At 47.2% G+C, this 26,020-nt stretch overlaps 2 protein-coding genes across 3 annotated transcripts in view; both read left to right on the top strand.

Annotated features, from left to right (window-relative positions):
* Positions 1-2,648: 2,648 nt before the first annotated feature.
* The window catches only part of LOC124007560 (dihydrolipoyllysine-residue acetyltransferase component of pyruvate dehydrogenase complex, mitochondrial-like), a 34,360-nt gene continuing 10,988 nt past the window's right edge, over positions 2,649-26,020 (top strand). The window contains exons 1-11 of the mRNA XM_046318219.1: positions 2,649-3,047; positions 9,458-9,559; positions 12,849-12,970; positions 13,083-13,212; positions 13,331-13,457; positions 16,152-16,339; positions 20,148-20,283; positions 20,366-20,436; positions 20,737-20,850; positions 22,986-23,093; positions 24,493-24,611. Of these exons, the coding sequence (XP_046174175.1) occupies positions 2,823-3,047; positions 9,458-9,559; positions 12,849-12,970; positions 13,083-13,212; positions 13,331-13,457; positions 16,152-16,339; positions 20,148-20,283; positions 20,366-20,436; positions 20,737-20,850; positions 22,986-23,093; positions 24,493-24,611 (1,442 nt within the window). The 5' untranslated portion in view covers positions 2,649-2,822. The remainder of the gene's footprint in view (positions 3,048-9,457; positions 9,560-12,848; positions 12,971-13,082; positions 13,213-13,330; positions 13,458-16,151; positions 16,340-20,147; positions 20,284-20,365; positions 20,437-20,736; positions 20,851-22,985; positions 23,094-24,492; positions 24,612-26,020) is intronic.
* On the top strand, positions 20,859-22,979 carry LOC124007561. 2 transcript variants are annotated; one of them, XM_046318221.1, is made up of 2 exons: positions 20,859-21,940; positions 22,441-22,979. In XM_046318221.1, the coding sequence occupies exons 1-2, from the start codon at positions 21,425-21,427 to the stop codon at positions 22,669-22,671; spliced, it is 747 nt and encodes a 248-aa protein (XP_046174177.1). In that variant the 5' UTR covers positions 20,859-21,424; the 3' UTR covers positions 22,672-22,979. The 2 variants fall into 2 exon arrangements, with proteins under 2 accessions (XP_046174177.1, XP_046174176.1); XM_046318220.1 differs by having other exon boundaries at positions 20,859-22,000.

The raw sequence follows: 26,020 nt of genomic DNA, 5'->3' as shown, positions 1-26,020 counted from the left end.
GATGCCCTTCGGCCTGACCAATGCCCCAGCGGTGTTCCAAGCGCTCATAAACGATGTGCTTAGGGATATGCTTAACATATTTGTGTTCGTTTACTTGGATGACATCCTCATCTTTTCGAGCTCTCTTCAAGAACACACTAAGCATGTCAGACAAGTACTCAAACGCCTCCTAGACAGCCATCTGTACGTTAAGCCGGAAAAATGTGAATTCCATTCATCCCGAGTACAATTCCTGGGCGGTAGCGGATTGGCCCACCCCCAAATCCGTTAAGGAAGTTCAGCGTTTCCTGGGCTTCACTAACTTTTACCGCAAGTTCATCAAGAACTTCAGCTTGGTGGCAGCCCCTCTCTCAGCTTTAACCAAGGGTGGCAATGCAAGGTTTTTGTGGGGAAGAGAAGCTGAGACGGCCTTCCAAGGACTCAAGCAGCGCGTCCTCTCTACTCCCATCCTGATACTACCGACTACGGATGAACCGTTTGTGGTGGAGGTAGACGCCTCAGAGGTTGGTGTTGGAGCTGTCCTGTCTCAGAGGGGTGAAGACAAGAAGCTTCATCCGTGCGCTTTCTTCTCACACCGGCTTACCCCGGCTGAGTGGAACTACGATGTGGGGGATCGTGAAATCCTAGCGGTTAAGATGGCATTGAAGGAATGGAGACACTGGCTCGAGGGGGCTTCTCACCCGTTTCAAGTGCTTACGGACCACAAAAATCTGGAGTATATCCAGCAGGCGAAGCGGTTGAACTCTAGACAAGCTAGATGGTCTCTTTTCTTCAATCAATTCCAGTTTATCCTCACCTATCGACCCGGGTCGAAGAATCTCAAACCGGATGCCCTGTCCCGAGTCTACGCTCCTGCCATTCGAGATGACACAGACATGCCTGTCCTTCCTGCTGCTAAGATCGTGGCTCCGATCTCGTGGCAAGTTGAGGATACCGTGAGACGAGCTCAAGCTATCGAACCGGCCCCGAAAGGTCAAATGCATGTCATTTTAAAGACAATTTAGCAAAATTAACAAAAATCCAATTCAATTTGAAAATGTTCCTAATTGCAAAAACATGAAACATAATTTGGGTATTCCAGAACTGTAATTTACATGTAAATAAACATAACCCTGTTTTATGTTTTTAATACTGCAGATAGAACGCTCTGTGTGCCAGAGATGGTACCGTTCAGCTTGTGTGGGGATGACAAAGAAGGACTTCAACAAAGCCAAAACAGAACATGATTGGAAGGGGCATCTCTGCTGTTAAACTAGAGACATATAAATAAATGACTGTGTAGCTACTTTAAAATGTGGAACTGTTGCACTAACAATGCAAACATTGATTTGGCATTTTAAGATTGTAAACATTGTACAACTTCATATAGAACAAATTGCACTTGAAAATAACATTTCTTTAAAGTTATTGCAAATAAATGCATATCTTCACTCTTTTCTGAGACAATCACTGAATACGATTTCTTCACCTTTAAATGCAATATTTGAGATTTTATGTATTTCTATAAAACCCAAACTGGAATTTTTCCTCAAAACAAAGGTTGTAAAAGTATGCTAGACATTTATAGAATAAATCATACATAGTCTGATGTTTCTGTGACAAACAGTTATTGATTTTTACATGTTTAAATGGCTTTTGGTGAATGTCTGTTGAACGCCCGAACGTGTGAATATTGTGATCAAACAGCAGGGAGTGGGTTTTGAACACTCGACCTTCTAGGCTGAAGTCCAGCGCGCTAGCGACTGTACCACAAAAGCGCTTATAAACCCAGGTTCGTTACGATATAAAACCAATTTTACCTCGGTAAAAGGCTCATATATCTACTTACTAGGTTACTTGCTACTTGTCGGTGAGAGTTTGTATGGAGTGATGTGGAGGTTTCTCCCACCCTGCACCTTGAGTGATTATGTAAAAACTTGCGACAGGATGTGTAGTTCTGTATGATAACTACATTAGCGGATTATTATGTGTTTACATTTTGGAAGTTAAATACAGGCGAAGTGATTATTGAGTGATTATGTAAAAGTGATTATGTAAAAACTTGCGACAGGATGTGTAGTTCTGTATGATATACTACATTAGCGGATTATTATGTGTTTACATTTTGGAAGTTAATTACAGGCGAATATATTGATAAAATTGCGTGGTTATCAAAGCATTACGCCAGGGTAAGTCTACACGAAACACAGACATTATATGAAGTAGTTCTAAAATCCACCTACCAAAAAATGAATGGCGTAAAAACAATTAGAATAATTTCCTGGTTTTATCTATTGTCGTACTCAATTGAATACATCAATCCAGCCCAAACCGGCCTGTCGGCGCCCTCAGGTGGCCCTACGACCAAACTGCTCCCAGAGCAGCCGCGTTGCGATTCTTTTACGACAGTAGAACGAGTCCTCAACGTTGCCAGATAGAGATAGTTTTCTTTTAGAATTATAGTTGTTACTCACTGTGACAACTAGACAAACACTAGTAGAGACTGGCCTTATGGTGTTATCTAAATAACTGGGTAAATAAACGTGGCTATAATCATCCTAATGTCATACTGATTAAGTAAATATAACACGGCTTTAAAAAAAAACAGAGTACACATGAAATGACATCGGAGAGGTTCAACCTGGCAACCTAGTTTAGGACGGGGGAAGGAGAGCCGTAAAGCGTTGTGTTGTGATGAGAGAGGTCATTGGAAAGTGAGCACAGAGCTACCTGGGCTGGTTCGGGGGACAGAAAGATACTTTGTTGCTACCAGCTATTCCGGTACCGGAGTAGATCCAGCGGAATTTAAAAGGTCTTTAAGCGACTAAACTAACCGAGACGAAATGCTTCGTCTCGTCCTGCGGCTGAGGAATTGCTCAGCGATTCCCCGGTGCCGTGGTGCCCTACCTGGGCCTGCCCTGAGCTCTCGCCCCTCTCCGGGACCTTGTCATCTGAGGCTTTACCACGGGTTTGTCCGGTCAAGGGCTGTTTGCAATGGAGGTAGTTTGAACACCGTGGTGTTCGCCAGCGGCACCCAGCGCTTCTACAGCCTACCACCGCACCAGAAGGTAACTTTAGTGATGTAGCTTGCCAGCAAGCTAGTTTAACTTTGTGCTTGTGTGGGCTATGACTAGAAGTCTCCTCGGGTCCTAAAAGTCAGTTCCTAACAGCATTGGATGCGTTAGATTCCTACCTGACCCCGACAGGATCCTGTAATTAAAAAACAATCAATATCCGATCCGAGGTGGACCAGATCCCAAAACACGTCTGAGGTGAGAGAGAATCGCATCCAAGTTGGTTCGGGTCTGTATCCGACCCAAATAGATCCGAAAGATAGAAATGCAGCTTTATTGCCATGCAAGCCATCGAAATGGTTTTGAATTGTGTAACAGTGAACGTTAACTTTAATAAACCAGGAACACGTTTTCATTGCACGAAAATGAAGGAGTGGACAGCCCAAGGAGACCCCAAATAACCTGTTTTTTTAATCCAACACCCCTGGCAATATTTATGCAATGTTACATATATGTATTTCAACCAGTGACGGTCAGTGCCATGTGGGAGGACAATTGTGATTATTTTCATGAGCCTGGCCTTATTTCTATTACAGCATATTGGATGACTGTCATTCATATTCCATTCACCCAGTTCAGTGTAACAGCGATAGGTTTAGGCAACTACATGATACTCAAATTGTCCCTATGCCCATCATGAGATTGCTACAACCTAGCCTATGAATGAAAGTTTACAACGCACAGGTCGAGATAAACATTTGAGGTGACAAACGCAGTGACAGTGACACATTCACCACCCCCTGTCACACGTTTGCCTGCATCTAGCTAATCTAGGGTGTAATCATTAGTCCAACAGTTGCAAACAAGAATGTCTGTTGGACATATTCAGGTGTGTTTATCCCCGTTTCGTTCTGTTTGCAAGCTGCAGTGGCTATAAATGAGTCAAAGCATAAGGTTATTTAGCCTTGGAAGAGTTCCACTATTGTGTTGGATAGTCATAGCCAGTTAGCTAACATAGCATCCCTCTGTCATAGCCAGCTAGCTAACATAGCATCCCTCTGTCATAGCCAGCTAGCTAACATAGCATCCCTCTGTCATAGCCAGCTAGCTAACATAGCATCCCTCTGTCATAGCCAGTTAGCTAACATAGCATCCCTCTGTCATAGCCAGCTAGCTAACATAGCATCCCTCTGTCATAGCCAGTTAGCTAACATAGCATCCCTTTGTCATAGCCAGTTAGCTAACATGGCATCCCTCTGTCATAGCCAGTTAGCTAACATGGCATCCCTCTGTCATAGCCAGTTAGCTAACATAGCATCCCTCTGTCATAGCCAGCTAGCTAACATAGCATCCCTCTGTCATAGCCAGTTAGCTAACATAGCATCCCTTTGTCATAGCCAGTTAGCTAACATAGCATCCCTCTGTCATAGCCAGTTTGCTAACATAGCATCCCTCTGTCATAGCCAGCTAGCTAACATAGCATCCCTCTGTCATAGCCAGTTAGCTAACATAGCATCCCTCTGTCATAGCCAGTTAGCTAACATAGCATCCCTCTGTCATAGCCAGTTAGCTAACATAGCATCACTTTGTCATAGCCAGTTAGCTAACATAGCATCCCTCTGTTATAGCCAGCTAGCTAACATAGCATCCCTTTGTTTGAGTAGACTAGCTAGCTGCATTTGCTAGCTAAGAAAGTGAAACTTTACATTTTAAACTCTCTCTAGCTCTCTCTTGCTTCTCCTTCATTTTGGAAGAAATACATTTGTTAAACTATTGTCTTTCTCTCTCTTTGAGTCAACTACTTACCAACATTTATGCACTGCACTGCAGTGCTAGCTAGCTGTTGAGTGCAGTATATACATATGAGATGAGTATGTAAACAAAGTGGCATAGTTAAAGTGGCTAGTGATACATGTATTACATAAAGATTTACATTACATTACATTTAAGTCATTTAGCAGACGCTCTTATCCAGAGCGACTTACAAATTGGTGCATTCACCTTATGACATCCAGTGGAACAGTCCCTTTACAATAGTGCATCTAAATCTTAAGGGGGGTGAGAGGGATTACTTATCCTATCCTAGGTATTCCTTAAAGAGGTGGGGTTTCAGGTGTCTCCGGAAGGTGGTGATTGACTCCGCTGTCCTGGCGTCGTGAGGGAGTTTGTTCCACCATTGGGGGCCAGAGCAGCGAACAGTTTTGACTGGGCTGAGCGGGAGCTGTACTTCCTCAGTGGTAGGGAGGCGAGCAGGCCAGAGGTGGATGAACGCAGTGCCCTTGTTTGGGTGTAGGGCCTGATCAGAGCCTGGAGGTACTGAGGTGCCGTTCCCCTCACAGCTCCGTAGGCAAGCACCATGGTCTTGTAGCGGATGCGAGCTTCAACTGGAAGCCAGTGGAGAGAACGGAGGAGCGGGGTGACGTGAGAGAACTTGGGAAGGTTGAACACCAGACGGGCTGCGGCGTTCTGGATGAGTTGAAGGGGTTTAATGGCACAGGCAGGGAGCCCAGCCAACAGCGAGTTGCAGTAATCCAGACGGGAGATGACAAGTGCCTGGATTAGGACCTGCGCCGCTTCCTGTGTGAGGCAGGGTCGTACTCTGCGGATGTTGTAGAGCATGAACCTACAGGAACGGGCCACCGCCTTGATGTTGGTTGAGAACGACAGGGTGTTGTCCAGGATCACGCCAAGGTTCTTGGCGCTCTGGGAGGAGGACACAATGGAGTTGTCAACCATGATGGCGAGATCATGGAACGGGCAGTCCTTCCCCGGGAGGAAGAGCAGCTCCGTCTTGCCAAGGTTCAGCTTGAGGTGGTGATCCGTCATCCACACTGATATGTCTGCCAGACATGCAGAGATGCGATTCGCCACCTGGTCATCAGAAGGGGGAAAGGAGAAGATTAATTGTGTGTCGTCTGCATAGCAATGATAGGAGAGACCATGTGAGGTTATGACAGAGCCAAGTGACTTGGTGTATAGCGAGAATAGGAGAGGGCCAAGAACAGAGCCCTGGGGGACACCAGTGGTGAGAGCGCGTGGTGAGGAGACAGATTCTCGCCACGCCACCTGGTAGGAGCGACCTGTCAGGTAGGACGCAATCCAAGTGTGGGCCGCGCCGGAGATGCCCAGCTCGGAGAGGGTGGAGAGGAGGATCTGATGGTTCACAGTATCGAAGGCAGCCGATAGATCTAGAAGGATGAGAGCAGAGGAGAGAGAGTTAGCTTTAGCAGTGCGGAGCGCCTCCGTGATACAGAGGAGAGCAGTCTCAGTTGAATGACTAGTCTTGAAACCTGACTGATTTGGATCAAGAAGGTCATTCAGAGAGAGATAGCGGGAGAGCTGGCCAAGGACGGCACGTTCAAGAGTTTTGGAGAGAAAAGAAAGAAGGGATACTGGTCTGTAGTTGTTGACATCGGAGGGATCGAGTGTAGGTTTTTTCAGAAGGGGTGCAACTCTCGCTCTCTTGAAGACGGAAGGGACGTAGCCAGCGGTCAGGGATGAGTTCATGAGCGAGGTGAGGTAAGGGAGAAGGTCTCCGGAAATGGTCTGGAGAAGAGAGGAGGGGATAGGGTCAAGCGGGCAGGTTGTTGGGCGGCCGGCCGTCACAAGACGCGAGATTTCATCTGGAGAGAGAGGGGAGAAAGAGGTCAGAGCACAGGGTAGGGCAGTGTGAGCAGAACCAGCGGTGTCGTTTGACTTAGCAAACGAGGATCGGATGTCGTCGACCTTCTTTTCAAAATGGTTGACGAAGTCATCTGCAGAGAGGGAGGAGGGGGAGGGGGAGGAGGATTCAGGAGGGAGGAGAAGGTGGCAAAGAGCTTCCTAGGGTTAGAGGCAGATGCTTGGAATTTAGCGTGGTAGAAAGTGGCTTTAGCAGCAGAGACAGAGGAGGAAAATGTAGAGAGGAGGGAGTGAAAGGATGCCAGGTCCGCAGGGAGGCGAGTTTTCCTCCATTTCCGCTCGGCTGCCCGGAGCCCTGTTCTGTGAGCTCGCAATGAGTCATCGAGCCACGGAGCGGGAGGGGAGGACCGAGCCGGCCTGGAGGATAGGGGACATAGAGAGTCAAATGATGCAGAGAGGGAGGAGAGGAGGGTTGAGGAGGCAGAATCAGGAGATAGGTTGGAGAAGGTTTGAGCGGAGGGAAGAGATGATAGGATGGAAGAGGAGAGAGTAGGGGGGAAGAGAGAGCGAAGGTTGGGACGGCGCGATACCATCCGAGTAGGGGCAGTGTGGGAGGTGTTGGATGAGAGCGAGAGGGAAAAGGATACAAGGTAGTGGTCGGAGACTTGGAGGGGAGTTGCAATGAGGTTAGTGGAAGAACAGCATCTAGTAAAGATGAGGTCGAGCGTATTGCCTGCCTTGTGAGTAGGGGGGGAACGTAATTATCGTATTTCGTATTTCGCCGTCCTAACGTAGTCTTCACTAGCCAGCTAGCTAACTTGTTTGATACAAAGACGGCTATGTAGCTAGCTGAGAAGAAATTGCTAAGATTAGACAAATCAAACCGTTGTGCTATAATGAAATATAATGAAAAAGTTATACTACCCGCGGGAGCGAAGTGCCGATGCGACCACTCGCTCCAACCCGGAAGCATAAAGATGCAGTAGTAGTATAGAGTACAGTATATATGTATACATATGAGATGAATAATGTAGGGTATGTAAACATTATATTAGGTAGCATTGTTTAAAGTGGCTAGTGATATATTTTACATCATTTCCCATCAATTCCCATTATTAAAGTGGCTGGAGTTGAGTCAGTGTGTTGGCAGCAGCCACTCAATGTTAGTGGTGGCTGTTTAACAGTCTGATGGCCTTGAGATAGAAGCTGCAAGAGCTCTGATAGGTTGGAGGATGTCCTCCAGAAGTTGTCATAATTAGTGAGTCTATGGAAGGGGGTGAGAACCATGAGCCTCCTAGGTTTTGTATGGTAGTCGATGTACCCAGAGGAGGACGGAAGCTAGCAGTCCTCCGCTACACCATGGTGCTAACCTACATAATGCTGTTGAGGCTACTGAAGACCTTCATTGCAAAACAGCTTGTTTTAATCAATTATTTTGTGACGTAATTATAATAATAATTATATTTAGTATAGTGTTATCAAAAAATGTGTACCCCCTCCCCTTTAACCCCAGAACAGCCTAAATTTCTACTTTGCACTTTCTTCCATTGCAAAACTACCATTCCAGTGTTTTACTTGCTATATTGTATTTACTTTGCCACCATGGCCTTTGTTGCCTTTACCTCCCTCTTTTTACCTCATTTGCTCACATTGTATATAGACTTGTTTATACTGTATTATTGACTGTATGTTTGTTTTACTCCATGTGTAACTCTGTGTCGTTGTATCTGTCGAACTGCTTTGCTTTATCTTGGCCAGGTCGCAATTGTAAATGAGAACTTGTTCTCAACTTGCCTACCTGGTTAAATAAAGGTGAAATAAAAAAAAAAAAAAAATAAGGCATCATAACGTTCACCAGTCAGTCTGTACTGTTCCTAATATTTTGTACACAGTGTATATTCAATCAATAACAAGGGAATGACAACAGTGGCGCCACTGATTTAAAGGTGCTACATGTATATCGCACAAGTTGTTTATCTTCAGTGTGTCATTATTTCTGCATTGCCCAAACTCCATGCTTTCCATGTATGAAATACAACCAGCCAGAGTTTAGTTCACAGTGCTCACTCCATGTACATATTAATACACATATAATAACAAACAAACAATACTTTGGAGAAAATGTTCAACCAGTCTGAAAATGCATTGCATATCATGCAAACACTAGTTGCGGTATTCAAAAGTCCTGACTGTCATTGATGTTTAATAGATATATTACTGTACAGATGGGAGGTTTACTAGATATATTACTGTTCAGATGAGAGGTTTACTAGATATATTACTGTTCAGATGGGAGGTTTACTAGATGTATTACTGTACAGATGGGAGGTTTACTAGATATATTACTGTACAGATGGGAGGTTTAATAGATATATTACTGTTCAGATGGGAGGTTTACTAGATATATTACTGTACAGATGGGAGGTTTACTAGATATATTACTGTTCAGATGGGTGGTTTACTAGATATATTACTGTACAGATGGGAGGTTTACTAGATATATTACTGTTCAGATGGGTGGTTTACTAGATATATTACTGTACAGATGGGAGGTTTACTAGATATATTACTGTTCAGATGGGAGGTTTACTAGATATATTACTGTTCAGATGGGAGGTTTACTAGATGTATTACTGTTCAGATGGGAGGTTTACTAGATATATTACTGTTCAGATGGGAGGTTTACTAGATCTATTGCTGTTCAGATGGGAGGTTTTCTCACTTTTTTGCACATACAAATTGCTATAGGCAACTGCCATAGGCAGTTAACAATGTATGTATTTAATAAAGATATTCAGACTCTGAATGTACGTTTGTATTATTTGTGTGTGACTGTGTGGTAGGTGGAGCTGCCTGCTCTGTCCCCCACCATGCAGACTGGAACCATCGCTCGCTGGGAGAAGAAGGAGGGAGACAAGATCAATGAGGGAGACCTTATCGCTGAGGTGAGTACACACACACACACACACGCCAAGTTTTCTGTTAGGAAAATGTGGCGCCAGACAACGTGACCAGGAAGATATTAATTTACCGGCTATTTGAACAGTTTACCGGACACATATGCATTGCCTGTGTAACCCATTAGGTGTCCACCCACGATGGTCAGAATGCATTGCGTGTGTAACCCATTAGGTGTCCACCCACGATGGTCAGAATGACAGAAATCACGTTTAATACAGTTAGCAGGAAAACACCATTCTCAACAATCTAAAATATGTGTGAAGATAATGTGTCTTGAGTAAATTTTTATTATACAGTACCAGTCAAACGTTTGGACACCTGCTCAATTATATGTTTTTATTTTTACTATTTTCTACGTTGAAGAATAATAGTGAAGACATCAAAACTATGAAATAACACATATGGAATCATGTAGTAACCAACAAAGTGTTAACTTCTAGCGTCGAGCAACCCCGTATCCGGGAGCGTAATCATAACCTCAAGCTCATTACCATAACGCAACGTTTCCTTTTCATGAAAATCGCAAATGAAATTAAATAAATATATTGAAACACAAGCTTAGCCTTTTGTTAACAACACTGTCATCTCAGATTTTCAAAATATGCTTTAACCAAAGCTACACAAGCATTTGTGTAAGAGTATTGATAGCCTAGCTTAGCATTAAGCCTAGCATTCAGCATGCAACATTTTCACAAAAACAAGAAAAGCATTCAAATAAAATAATTTACCTTTGAAGAACTTCGGATGTTTTCAATGACGAAACTCTCAGTTAGATAGCAAATGTTCATTTTTTCCAAAAATATTATTTGTGTAAGAGAAATAGCTCCGTTTTGTTCATCACGTTTGGCTAAGAAAAGAAAACGAAAATGCAGTCACTTACAACGCCAAACTTTTTTCCAAATTAGCTCCATAATATCGACAGAAACATGGCAAACGTTGTTTAGAATCAATCCTCAAGGTGTTTTTCACATATCTATTTGATAATCTATCAGTGGTGGCAGCTGGCTTCTCATCAGAAGAAAACCGAAAAATACTGCAGCTGGAGATTACGCAATAATTGCGACGGAGGACACCAAGCGACCACCTGGTAAATGTAGTCTCTTATGGTCAATCTACAAATACGTCACAATGCTGCAGACACCTTGGGGAAAACGTGGAAAAGGTAAGCTGACTCCTAGCTCCTCCACAGCCATATAAGGAGTCATTGCCATGAGGCGGTTTAAATTTTTTTGGCACTTCCTGATTTTATTTTTATCTGGTTTTTTTTCTGTAACATCAGTTCTGTGGCACTCACAGACAATATCTTTGCAGTTTTGGAAACGTCAGTGTTTTATTTCCAAAGCAGTCAATTATATGCTCGAGCATCTTTTCGTGACAAAATATATTGTTTAAAACGGGAACGTTTTTCATCCAAAAATTAAAAGAGCGCCCCCTATATCGAAGAAGTTAAACAAATCCAAATATATTATAGATTTTAGGTTCTTCAAAGTAGCCACCTTTTGCCTTGACAGCTTTACACACTCTTGGCATTCTCTCAACCAACTTCACCTGGAATGCTTTTCCAACAGTCTTGAAGGAGTTCCCACATATGCTGAGCACATGTTGGCTGCATTTCCTTCACTCTGTGGTTCAACTCCCAGATATCCAAGATGGCGTAGTAGTGGGATGTTTTGATGGTCTTGTCCCGTCCCTTGTATATATCGTTTCTTTCTTCATATATATTTACTATATATTTTTATAAATATTTACTATATTTTTTTTTGAAGCATGTACCGTGTTAAAATCTTCTGTCCTCGATTGCAACACTCACTATCGACTTCCAAACTGCCTCTGGAAGCAACAGCAGCACAAGAACTGTTCGTCGGGAGCTTCATGAAATGGGTTTCCATGGCAGAGCAGCCTCACACAAGCCTAAGATCACCATGAGCAATGCCAAGTGTTGGCTGGAGTGGTGTAAAGCTCGCAGCCATTGCACCCTGGAGCAGTTGAAACACGTTCTCTGGAGTGATGAATCAGTCTTTACACACACTGGTTACTAAACACACTCACAGGGAGGTGACAACTAGTTATTAAACACATATCCCCCCACCACCACGGCGCAAGTGTCCCCCACCACCACGGCGCATGTGTCCCCCCCCCTACCACGGCGCATGTCCCCCCCACCACCACGGTGCATGTGTCCCCCCACCACCACCACCACGGCGCATGTCCTCCCCCACCACCACGGTGCATGTGTCCCCCACCACCACCACCACGGTGCATGTGTCCCCCCCACCACCACCACCACGGCGCATGTGTCCCCCACCACCACGGCGCATGTGTCCCCCACCACCACCACCACGGCGCATGTGTCCCCCACCACCACGGCGCATGTGTCCCCCACCACCACCACCACGGCGCATGTGTCCCCCACCACCACGGCGCATGTGTCCCCCACCACCACGGCGCATGTGTCCCCCCACCACCACCACCACGGCGCATGCGTCCCCCCACCACCACCACGGTGCATGTCCCCCCCCCACCACCACCACGGTGCATGTCCCCCACCACCACGACAAATGTAATTTGTCATTTGAATGTTACTTTGTGGTTTGAATGGTTCTCTTCACCGTGTGTTCCTCTGTTTCATACGTAGTGAACACAAACCTGGCTAACTGTGTGGTGTGTGTTAGGTGGAGACTGACAAGGCCACGGTGGGGTTTGAGCTGTTGGACTGTTACCTGGCTAACTGTGTGGTGTGTGTTAGGTGGAGACTGACAAGGCCACGGTGGGGTTTGAGCTGTTGGACTGTTACCTGGCTAGCTGTGTGGTGTGTGTTAGGTGGAGACTGACAAGGCCACGGTGGGGTTTGAGCTGTTGGACTGTTACCTGGCTAACTGTGTGGTGTGTGTTAGGTGGAGACTGACAAGGCCACGGTGGGGTTTGAGCTGTTGGACTGTTACCTGGCTAACTGTGTGGTGTGTGTTAGGTGGAGACTGACAAGGCCACGGTGGGGTTTGAGCTGTTGGAGGACTGCTACCTGGCTAACTGTGTGGTGTGTGTTAGGTGGAGACTGACAAGGCCACGGTGGGGTTTGAGCTGTTGGACTGTTACCTGGCTAACTGTGTGGTGTGTGTTAGGTGGAGACTGACAAGGCCACGGTGGGGTTTGAGCTGTTGGAGGACTGCTACCTGGCTAACTGTGTGGTGTGTGTTAGGTGGAGACTGACAAGGCCACGGTGGGGTTTGAGCTGTTGGAGGACTGTTACCTGGCTAACTGTGTGGTGTGTGTTAGGTGGAGACTGACAAGGCCACGGTGGGGTTTGAGCTGTTGGAGGACTGCTACCTGGCTAAGATCCTGGTAGCTGAAGGAACTGGAGTTTCCGTGGGCTCTGTCATCTGCATCACTGTCGACAGGTACGTCTGTGTGTTGTCCACAGGGGTGTGTGTTTGAGTCTATTTTACCGTGTGTGTGTGGTGTGTGTGTGTGTGTGTGTCTGTGTTCTAACCTCTCTGTGTGTTTTATCAGTGCTGATCTGATCCCAGCCTTTAAGGACCTGACGTTGGACAAGCTGGCCGCTAGCTCCGCCCCTTCTGCGGCTGCCCCTCCCCCCCCCACTGCTGTCGCCCCTGGCAGCTCCCTACCACCCCACATGAAGGTGGGGCACAACACCTTACATTTTCCTGTACTAAACACTTTCAATTAAGATTGTTTCAAGTCCCCGACCAGTCTGCGTCTCCGGTCCATTTAGTCTTATCAGGAACCCTGTGTGTTAGGTGTGTCTGCCAGCCCTGTCTCCTACTATGACCATGGGGACAGTGCAGCGCTGGGAGAAGAAGGTTGGAGAGAAACTCAGTGAAGGAGATCTACTGGCGGAGATAGAGACCGACAAGGCTACCATCGGTCAGTACACACCACCCACGGGGTATACACACCACCCACGGGGTATACACCACCCATGGGATATACACACCACACACGGGGTATACACACCACACACACCACACACGGGGTATACACACCACACACACCACACACGGGGTATACACACCACACACGGGGTATACACACCACCCACGGGGTATACACACCACAAACACCACACACGGGGTATACACACCACCCACGGGGTATACACACCACACACACCACCCACGGGGTATACACACCACACACACCACGCACGGGGTATACACACCACCCCACGGGTATACACACCACCCCACGGGGTATACACACACCACCCACGGGGTATACACACACCACCCATGGGGTATACACACACCACCCACGGGGTATACACACACCACACACAGGGTATACACACCACACACACCACACACGGGGTATACACACCACACACACCACACACGGGGTATACACACCACACACACCACCCACGGGGTATACACACCACATACGGGGTATACACACACCACACACGGGGTATACACACCACACACACCACACACGGGTATACACACACCACACACGGGGTATACACACCACACACACCACCCACGGGGTATACACACACCACACACGGGGTATACACACACACCCACGGGGTGTACACACCACACACATCACCCACGGGGTGTACACACCACACACATCACCCACGGGGTGTACACACCACACACATCACCCACGGGGTGTACACACCACACACATCACCCACGGGGTGTACACACCACACACACCACCCACGGGGTATACACACCACCCACGGGGTATACACACACCACCCACGGGGTATACACACACCACACACGGGGTATACACACCACCCACGGGGTATACACACACCACACACGGGGTATACACACCACACACACCACCCACTGGGTATACACACACCACCCACGGGGTATACACACACCACCCACGGGGTATACACGCCACCCACGGGGTATACACACCACCCACGGGGTATACACACCACCCACGGGGTATACACACCACCCACGGGGTATACACACCACCCACGGGGATTACACACCACACGCCACACAGTGGGTTATACGGGACCACCATACGTAGAATGTATGCACCATGACTGTAAGGGGATAAAACACTGCTAAATGGCATATATTACAAAATATTACACGGGGTATACACACCACACACACCACCCACGGGGTATACACACCACACACACCACACACGGGGTATACACACCACACACAGGGTATACACACCACACACACCACCCACGGGGTATACACACACCACCCACGGGGTATACACACACCACCCACGGGGATATACACACACCACCCACGGGGTATACACACACCACACACGGGGTATACACACTAAATACACCACCCACGGGGTATACACACACCACCCACGGGGTATACACACACCACCCACGGGGTATACACACACCACCCACGGGGTATACACACACCACCCACGGGGTATACACACCACACACACCACCCACGGGGTATACACACCACACACACCACCCACGGGGTATACACACCACACACACCACCCACGGGGTATACACACCACACACATCACCCACGGGGTGTACACACCACACACACTAACCACGGGGTGTACACACCACACACACTAACCACGGGGTGTACAGACCACCCACGGGGTATACACACACCACACACGGGGTATACACACACCACACACGGGGTATACACACACCACACACGGGGTATACACACCACACACACCACACACGGGGTATACACACACCACACACGGGGTATACACACACCACACACGGGGTATACACACCACCCACGGGGTGTACACACACACACCACCCACGGGGTGTACACACCACACACACCACCCACAGGGTATACACACCACACACACCACCCACAGGGTATACACACCACCCACGGGGTATACACACCACCCACGGGGTATACACACACCACACACGGGGTATACACACCACACACACCACCCACGGGGTATACACACCACACACACATCACCCACGGGGTATACACACCACCCACGGGGTATACACATCACCCACGGGGTATACACACCACCCATGGGGTATACACACCAACCACTGGGTATACACACCAACCACGGGGTATACACACCATACACCACCCACGGGGTATACACACCACACACACCACCCACGGGGTGTACACACCACACACACCACCCACTGGGTGTACACACCACACACACCACCCACGGGGTGTACACAACACATACACCACCCACTGGGTATACACACCACACACACCACCCACAGGGTATACACACACCACCCACGGGGTATACACACATCACACACACCACCCACGGGGTATACACACCACCCACAGGGTATACAAACCACACACACCACCCACGGGATATACACACCACACACCATAGACACAAGGCTACCATTGGTCAGTACACACCACAGACTGTACACACACAATGTATAAACACACAGACAGACTGTACACTCAGTGTGATTTCAAGTGTGTGTGTGTGTGTGTGTGTGTGTGTGTGTGTGTGTGTGTGTGTGTGTGTGTGTGTGTGTGTGTGTGTGTGTGTGTGTGTGTGTGTGTGTGTGTGTGTGTGTGTGTGTGTGTGTGTGTGCAGGGTTTGAGGTGCAGGAGGAGGGTTACCTGGCGAAGATCATGGTGTCTGAGGGAACGCGTGACGTTCCTCTGGGCGCTCCTCTCTGCATCATCGTGGAGAAGGAGAGTGACATCGCTGCCTTCAGCGACTATGTAGAGGCAGCGGTGACTGATGTCTCCCCCCCACCCCCTGCTCCTGCACCAGCACCGGTAAAACACACCCCACCCCCTGCTCCTGCACCAGCACCGGTAAAACACACCCCACCCCCTGCTCCTGCACCAGCACCGGTAAAACACACCCCACCCCTGCACCAGCACCAGCACCGGTAAAACACACCCCACCCCCTGCTCCTGCACCAGCACCGGTAAAACACACCCCACCCCTGCTCCTGCACCAGCACCGGTAAAACACACCCCACCCCCTGCACCAGCACCGGTAAAACACACCCTAACCCCTGCTCTTGCACCAGCATCGGTAACACACACCCTAACCCCCTCCCCCAGCACAGGTAACACACACCCTAACCCCTCCCCCAGCACAGGTAAAACACACACCCTAACCCCCTCCCCCAGCACAGGTAAAACACACACCCTAACCCCCTCCCCCGGCACCGGTAACACACACACAGGAGTTTTATGGGTTCCTGACCAATTCTTGTGTTTTTTTTGTTTTTTTACATTGATCTCAACTTTTTTACTACATAATGTTTCTGCCATCGTTTCCTCTGATCGTAAACAGCTTCTGGACACCAGAACACTAACCTTAATTTGGATGACACTTTCTACATCGAGTCGGCAGTGGAAGCGGTTGTGAAAGAGGCAGTCGAGGCAGCATGCTAACGAGACTACGTTGGTGAACAAATCGATCGCCTCTAACGTACAATCACTAGAGAACAAACCGGACAGGTTCCATTCGAGACTGTCAACGGGACCTGAACAACTGGAACATTCTATGTTTCTTGGAGTCGTGGCTGAAAACAAGGACATGGATATACATCCCGCTCGTTTCTCCATGCATCGTCTAGACCTCACCTCCACCCTACCTGACACCCTAGACCCACTCCAATTTGCTTACCGCCCAAATAGGTCCACAGACGATGCAATCTCAACCACACTGCACACTGCCCTAACCCACCTGGACAAGAGGAATACCTATGTGAGAATGCTGTTCATCGACTACAGCTCGGCATTCAACACCATAGTACCCTCCAAGCTCGTCATCAAGCTCGAGACCCTGGGTCTCGACCCCGCCCTGTGCAACTGGGTACTGGACTTCCTGACGGGCCGCCCCCAGGTGGTGAGGGTAGGCAACAACATCTCCTCCCCGCTGATCCTCAACACGGGGGCCCCACAAGGGTGCGTTCTGAGCCCTCTCCTGTACTCCCTGTTCACGCACGACTGCGTGGCCACGCACGCCTCCAACTCAATCATCAAGTTTGCGGACGACACAACAATGGTAGGCTTGATTACCAACAACGACGAGACGGCCTACAGGGAGGAGGTGAGGGCCCTCGGAGTGTGGTGTCAGGAAAATAACCTCACACTCAACGTCAACAAAACTAAGGAGATGATTGTGGACTTCAGGAAACAGCAGAGGGAACACCCCCTATCCACATCGATGGAACAGTAGTGGAGAGGGTAGCTAGTTTTAAGTTCCTCGGCATACACATCACAGACAAACTGAATTGGTCCACTCACACTGACAGCGTCGTGAAGAAGGCGCAGCAGCGCCTATTCAACCTCAGGATGCTGAAGAAATTCGGCTTGTCACCAAAAGCACTCACAAACTTCTACAGATGCACAATCGAGAGCATCCTGGCGGGCTGTATCACCGCCTGGTACGGCAACTGCTCCGCCCTCAACCGTAAGGCTCTCCAGAGGGTAGTGAGGACTGCACAACGCATCACCGGGGGCAAACTACCTGCCCTCCAGGGCACCTACACCACCCGTTGTTACAGGAAGGCCATAAAGATCATCAAGGACATCAACCACCCGAACCACTGCCTGTTCACCCCGCTATCATCCAGAAGGCGAGGTCAGTACAGGTGCATCAAAGCTGGGACCGAGAGACAGAAGCTGTTTTTCAATCTCAAGGCCATCAGACTGTTAAACAGCCACCACTAACACTGAGTGGCTGCTGCCAACACACTGTCATTGACACTGACCCAACTCCAGCCATTTTAATAATGGGAATTGATGGGAAATGATGTAAATATATCACTAGCCACTTTAAACAATGCTACCTTATATAATGTTACTTACCCTACATTATTCATCTCATATGCATATGTATATACTGTACTCTACATCATCGACTGCATCCTTATGTAACACATGTATCACTAGCCACTTTAACTATGCCACTTTGTTTACTTTGTCTACACACTCATCTCATATGTATATACTGTACTCGATACCATCTACTGTATGCTGCTCTGTACCATCACTCATTCATATATCCTTATGTACATGTTCCTTATCCCCTTACACTGTGTATAAGACAGTAGTTTTGGAATTGTTAGTTAGATTACTTGTTGGTTATCACTGCATTGTCGGAACTAGAAGCACAAGCATTTTGCTACACTCGCATTAACATCTGCTAACCATGTGTATGTGAAAAATAAAATTTGATTTGATTTGATCTTGGACCGGACAGCGTCTTCAGATGAAGAGAGGAGGGGTGTGTCTCTTTGCTAACAGTCACCAGGATGCATACTCTGAGCAGACAACCATACATTCAGAACACCAAGTTAACCTGCCTAAATGACTACTGCCCCGTAGCACATGCTTTGAAAGGCTGGTCATGGTTCACATCAACACATTCATCCCAGAAACCCTAGACCCACTCCAATTCGCACACATCCCCGACAGATCTACAGATGACTCAATCTCTATTGCACTCCACACTGGCCTTTCAGACCTGGACAGAAGGAACACCTATGTGAGAATGCTGTTCATTGACTACAGCTCAGCGTTCAACACCATAGTCCCCTCCAAGGTCATCACTAAGCTAAGGACTCTGGGACCAATCACCTCCCTCTGCATTTGGATCCTGGACTTCCTGACGGGCCGCCCCCAGGTGCTGAGGGTAGGCATCAACACAGTTGTGAAGAACGCACAACAACGCCTCTTCCCCCTCAGGAGGCTGAAAAGATTCGTCATGGGCCCTCGGCACCATTGAGAGCATCTTGACTGGTTGCATCACCCCTTGGTATGGCAACTGCTTGGCATTTGACCGCAAGGAGCTACAGAGAGTAGTGTGACATTGCCCAGTACATCACTGGTGCAGAGCTTATCACCACCCAGGACCTCTATACCTGGCGGTGTCAGAGGAAGGCCATAAAAACTGCCAGGCTCCAGCCACCCAAGACATGGACTGTTCTTTCTGCTTCTGCAAGGCAAGCGATACCGATGTACAAAGTCTAGAACCAACAGGACCCTGAACAGCTTCCACCCCCAAACCATAAGATTGCTAAATAGCTACCCAAACCATCTGCATTGACCCCCTTTTGCACTCTTTTGAATCATCACATAAACAGCTGCTACTGCTTATTATATATCCTGTTGCCTAGTCACTTAACCCCTAAATATATGTACATATCTACCACAATTACCTCAAACACCTGCACATCAACTCAGTACTGGTGCCCTGTATATATCGCCCAGCTCTACTCGATATGGATGTGTGTCTGTATCGCCCAGCTCTACTCGATATGGATGTGTGTCTGTATCGTCCAGCTCTACTCGATATGGATGTGTGTCTGTATCGCCCAGCTCTACTCGATATGGATGTGTGTCTGTATCGCCCAGCTCTACTCGATATGGATGTGTGTCTGTATCGCCCAGCTCTACTCGATATGGATGTGTAGCTAGCGTTGTTAGAGATCTTGTATTTTAACATGTTAGCTAGCGTTGTTAGAGATCTTGCTACATTTTCCAGATAGTTCTCTTACAGACTAGAGAATAACAGAGCATCAAGTCATAGCGACACAAGGCAACAACACTGTGTGTCTTCTAGGTTGTAGCCCCCACTCCTGCAGCAGCTAGCCCAGCTCATGTGGCCCCGCCAACCCCACGGAAAGGGCGTGTCTTCGCCAGTCCGCTAGCCAAGAAGCTCGCTGCAGAGAAGGGCATTGACATGGCCCAGGTCAGCGGTGAGTGTCACACACACACACACACGCACACACACACGCATACACCTTTCTCTGACACATGCTTTGTGTGTGTGTGTTTCAGGCTCCGGTCCTGATGGTAGAGTCACCAGGAAAGACATTGAGACTTTCGTCCCCCCCACGGCTGCCCCTGCTGTAAGTCACCACACACTCACTTTACTGCATTTATCCTAAATGTTTTGTTGGATTGGTTCTTATACTTACCATTGATACATATTTAGCATAAAACATTGTCTGTAGACCCATTTGATGCAATGTTCGGTCTATACTGGATTGGGTTTCTGATGCAATGTCTGGTCTAGACTGGATTGGGTTTCTGATGCAATGTCTGGTCTAGACTGGATTGGTTTTCTGATGCAATGTTCGGTCTAGACTGGATTGGTTTTCTGATGCAATGTTCACTCTATACTGGATTGGTTTTCTGATGGTGTGTAGGCTCCTGTTGCTGCAGCTCCTCCTTCCCCGGCTAGCCACGCCCCAACACCTGCCCCGGGTGTTGCCACGCCAACAGGCACCTTCACTGACGTTCCTATCAGCAACATCCGCAGGGTAATGCACACACACACACACACACTAGTCCTGAGCGATTAACTGTTGTCGGTTCAATTACTTGAATACAATTTAGTAAAAAAAAAAAAATTGTGAGCCCAATGCGCCATTTCTCTGGAGAGAAATCAAATCATTCGCTAGAGAAATTAAGTCAAGAACTATGTGGGACGCTGGGCTGAAGCGCTGTAGTTTTCATAAAGCAAATATTCAACCTAGTTCAGAGCAGGAACGTGATAATTAACTACAATGACCATAATCCATTGTGCCTGTTCCACTTGGACAGAGATGGATGCACTTTTACACCTGCTACGTTAGGTGAGATACACATCGACCGCATGACAGAGGAATGTAGCCTACATAACTATGAGAAAGAGGGATATAGTTTGTGAAAGTATGCCTTATCTATTGTGAACTAGTCAAATGAGCTCCCGAGTGGTGTAGCGGTCTAAGGCACTGCATCTCAGTGCAAGAAGCATCACTACAGTCCCTGGTTCGTATCCAGGCTGTATCACATCTGGCCATGATTGTGAGTTCCATAGGGCAGTGCACAATTTAGGCAGGCTAGCTAAATACGATGACTAAAGACTGTCTGGTGAATAGGAGGACTAAAGACTGTCTGGTGAATAGGAGGACTAAAGACTGTCTGGTGAATAGGAGGATTAAAGACTGTCTGGTGAATAGGAGGACTAAAGACTGTCTGGTGAATAGGAGGATTAAAGACTGTCTGGTGAATAGGAGGACTAAAGAATGTCTGGTGAATAGGAGGACTAAAGAATGTCTGGTGAATAGGAGGACTAAAGAATGTCTGGTGAATAGGAGGACTAAAGAATGTCTGGTGAATAGGAGGACTAAAGACTGTCTGGTGAATAGGAGGACTAAAGAGTGTCTGGTGAATAGGAGGACTAAAGACTGTCTGGTGAATAGGAGGATTAAAGAATGTCTGGTGAATAGGAGGACTAAAGACTGTCTGCTGAATAGGAGGACTAAAGAGTACAGTCTGCTGAATAGGAGGACTAAAGAGTACTGTCTGCTGAATAGGAGGACTAAAGAGTACTGTCTGGTGAATAGGAGGACTAAAGAGTACTGTCTGGTGAATAGGAGGACTAAAGAGTACTGTCTGGTGAATAGGAGGACTAAAGAGTACTGTCTGGTGAATAGGAGGACTAAAGAGTACTGTCTGGTGAATAGGAGGACTAAAGAGTACTGTCTGGTGAATAGGAGGACTAAAGAGTACTGTCTGGTGAATAGGAGGACTAAAGAGTACTGTCTGGTGAATAGGAGGACTAAAGAGTACTGTCTGGTGAATAGGAGGACTAAAGAGTACTGTCTGGTGAATAGGAGGACTAAAGAGTACTGTCTGGTGAATAGGAGGACTAAAGACTGTCTGGTGAATAGGAGGACTAAAGACTGTCTGGTGAATAGGAGGACTAAAGAGTACTGTCTGGTGAATAGGAGGACTAAAGACTGTCTGGTGAATAGGAGGGACTGTCTGGTGAATAGGAGGACTAAAGACTGTCTGGTGAATAGGAGACTAAAGACTGTCTGGTGAATAGGAGGACTAAAGACTGTCTGGTGAAAGAGTACTGTCTGGTGAATAGGAGGACTAAAGAGTACTGTCTGGTGAATAGGAGGACTAAAGAGTACTGTCTGGTGAATAGGAGGACTAAAGAGTACTGTCTGGTGAATAGGAGGACTAAAGAGTACAGACTGGTGAATAGGAGGACTAAAGACTGTCTGGTGAATAGGAGGACTAAAGACTGTCTGGTGAATAGGAGGATTAAATACTGTACTGGTGAGCACAGAGATAATGTCAGTGGCTGATACTGCCTCTGATGAGATGATGACTTTAAGGAATTAAATATAATAAAAGTAATATACTCAACTGAAAGATTGGCTTTGGAATTTGAATTAAAATAGTCAAATCTTGTCATTATTTCATAACACATTCATCACATTTAATGTTTTAAAAATAATCGTGGTTAATCGTGGAAACTGAACCGACCTCAAAACGCACCAATCGCTCAGCACTAACACACGTACACACACCAGTTACCTACATATCTGAAATATATCTTCACCATTATGTTAAACATTGTTCTGTGTGTCCAGGTGATATTGTTATTGTTGTTACCTAGGTGATAGCCCAGAGGTTGATGCAGTCTAAACAGACCATTCCCCACTACTACCTGTCTGTTGACGTCAACATGGACCAAGTTCTGGGACTACGCACGGAGCTCAACGCTGTGAGTCTGTCTGTCTAACCTGTGAATAGACAGGACTCAGCTTCCTTAGTAGAGAGGTTGCCTGGGTCCATCTGTACCTTGTGGGGTTTTGTGAGGGCTCTATCAATATAAATGACCTATCAGTTTGACCCCCAGCACCCGGATGAGTTTCTAAGCATGCCTCGAAGAGATATTGTGAGATTCTGGGAAAAGTCTGTCCTCACCTCAACTACTCCGTGACCCGGAAACTGGTAAATGGTGGTCTTATGTAGGAGAGTGTTAATTAATTAATGATCAATAGTCAAAAGGCGGCTGAGGAGACTAAGTGTGTGTGTGTGTGTGTGTGTGTGTGTGTGTGTGTGTGTGTGTGTGTGTGTGTGTGTGTGTGTGTGTGTGTGTGTGTGTGTGTGTGTGTGTGTGTGTGTGTGTGTGTGTGTGTGTGTGTGTGTGTGTGTGTGTGTGTGTGTGTCTGTCTGACGGGCTACCAATCACAGGAGCGTTTTGAAATCCGCCACACCCCCTTTGAATCAACCGTCTCGGGGTAGAGAAGCATGCACACATTTAAAAACGACATGCTACTTGGAGAAACATTGCTGCTTGACTCCAGTGCAGCGTCGACACTCAGTATTGCAGGTGCTACATACACTGTCACAGAGCACAATCCCACAATGGAAATCTGCTTAGGTGGATCCATCGATCCACAGTTCTTCATCAGGGAATATGAAAGGACTCAAGTATGCGTAAATTCAAGCACCCACAGTCATGACAAACAACCAAAGAAAAGAGCTATCGCTGACAAGGGGCAAGCCTAACAACTTCTCATTTAACTGAGTCCTTTTGAAGCCTATTTAATCAATTCAATCACAACAACTGACATGTTCATTACAACCTCCCAAATAATCTCTATTGGCCTATTATATAATCTGATTTCATATGTTACTTTCCACCAACCTCCCAAATAATCTCTATTGGTCCATTTGTATCAGCTGATTTCATATGTTACTTTCCACCAACCTCCCAAATAATCTCTATTGGTCCATTTGTATCAGCTGATTTCATATGTTACTTTCCACCAACCTCCCAAATAATCTCTATTGGTCCATTTGTATCAGCTGATTTCATATGTTACTTTCCACCAACCTCCCAAATAATCTCTATTGGTCCATTTGTATCAGCTGATTTCATGTTTCCACCAATGACCATAGGTTTCTTCCCCGCTTTCTACAGCTCTGAGCCAAGCATCGGCAGCAGACAATAAAACCCAGTGTATTTTATTTGTTATCTTATTCTGGGAGGGAAATGCAACGGCAGGAATGCAGCTGCTTTCATTGATTACAGCGAGACCAATTTATTTCCAGTTTCAAATAAAACAATTTCCCAAATTGGGATTATTAAAGTAATACTCTACTCTCCTTCCTAGGAGGTAAAGGCCCAGAACATCAAGCTGAGTGTGAATGATTTCATCATTAAAGCCAGCTCTCTGGCCTGCCTCAAGGTCCCGGAAGCTAACTCCCAATGGCTCGACTCTGTCATCCGACAGTGAGTATATACTCTACCTCTTTCTGTCTGTCTCCCCTTGTCTGTCTCCCCTTGTCTGTCTCCCCTTGTCTGTCTCCCCCTTGTCTGTCTCCCCCTTGTCTGTCTCCCCCTTGTCTGTCTCCCCCTTGTCTGTCTCCCCCTTGTCTGTCTCCCCCTTGTCTGTCTCCCCCTTGTCTGTCTCCCCCTTGTCTGTCTCCCCCTTGTCTGTCTCCCCCTTGTCTGTCTCTCCCTTGTCTGTCTCTCCCTTGTCTGTCTCTCCCTTGTCTGTCTCTCCCTTGTCTGTCTCTCCCTTGTCTGTCTCTCCCTTGTCTGTCTCTCCCTTGTCTGTCTCTCCCTTGTCTGTCTCTCCCTTGTCTGTCTCCCTCTCTCTCTCTCTCAAGGGCTTTATTGGCAATGGAAACATATATGTATTTACCCTGGTGTTTTGTTCTTCACTGGTTGCTCTTTTCTCGTGGCAACAGGTCACAAATCTTGCTGCTGTGACGGCACACTGTGGTATTTCACCCAGTAGATATGGGAGTTTATCATTATTGGCTTAGTTTTCAAATTCTTTGTGGATCTGTGTAATCGGAGGGAAGGTTTGGGAATCACTTTCTTTTAGGTGGTTGTAGAATTTAACGGCTATTTTCTGGATTTTAATAATTAGTGGGTATCGGTCTAATTCTGCTCTGCATGCATTATTTGGTGTTTTACGTTGTACACAGGATATTTTTGCGGAATTCTACATGCAGAGTCTCAATTTGGTGTTTGTCCCATTTTGTGAATTCTTGGTTGGTGAGCGGACCCCAGACCTCACAACCATCTATAACTGATTCAAGTATTTTTAGCCAGATTGTAGTTGGTATGTTGAATTTTATGTTCATTTTGATGACATAGAAGGCCCCTCTTGCCTTGTCTCAGCTCGTTCACAGCTTTGTGGAAGTTACCTGTGGCGCAGATGTTTAGGCAGAAGTATGTATAGTTATTTTGTGCTCTAGAGCAGTGATTCCCAAACGCTTTAACCTCCAGCTGTACCCCCTCTAGCACCAGGGTCTGCAGTACCCTCTCTAGCACCAGGGTCAGCTGTACCCCCTCTAGCACCAGGGTCAGCTGTACCCCCTCTAGCACCAGGGTCAGCTGTACCCCCTCTAGCACCAGGGTCAGCTGTACCCCCTCTAGCACCAGGGTCAGCTGTACCCCCTCTAGCACCAGGGTCAGCTGTACCCCCTCTAGCACCAGGGTCAGCTGTACACCCTCTAGCACCAGGGTCAGCTGTACCCCCTCTAGCACCAGGGTCAGCTGTACCCCCTCTAGCACCAGGGTCATCTGTACCCCCTCTAGCACCAGGGTCAGCTGTACCCCCTCTAGCACCAGGGTCAGCTGTACCCCCTCTAGCACCAGGGTCAGCTGTACCCCCTCTAGCACCAGGG

The sequence above is a fragment of the Oncorhynchus gorbuscha genome, linkage group LG20 (assembly GCF_021184085.1).
Source record: "Oncorhynchus gorbuscha isolate QuinsamMale2020 ecotype Even-year linkage group LG20, OgorEven_v1.0, whole genome shotgun sequence".
NCBI lineage: Eukaryota > Metazoa > Chordata > Actinopteri > Salmoniformes > Salmonidae > Oncorhynchus > Oncorhynchus gorbuscha.
Note: the sequence above shows the minus strand (reverse complement) of the source record. Positions and strands in the feature narration are given on the sequence as shown.

What these genes read in the sequence shown, in the direction of transcription:
- LOC124007561 (XM_046318220.1), top strand. Translation starts at nt 21,425, where the DNA reads ATGACTAAAGACTGTCTGGTGAATAGGAGGACTAAAGACTGTCTGGTG. An exon ending in GGACTAAAGAGTACTGTCTG is followed by an intron (nt 22,001 to 22,440) that starts GTGAATAGGAGG and finishes GAGTACTGTCTG; the next exon opens with GTGAATAGGAGGACTAAAGA.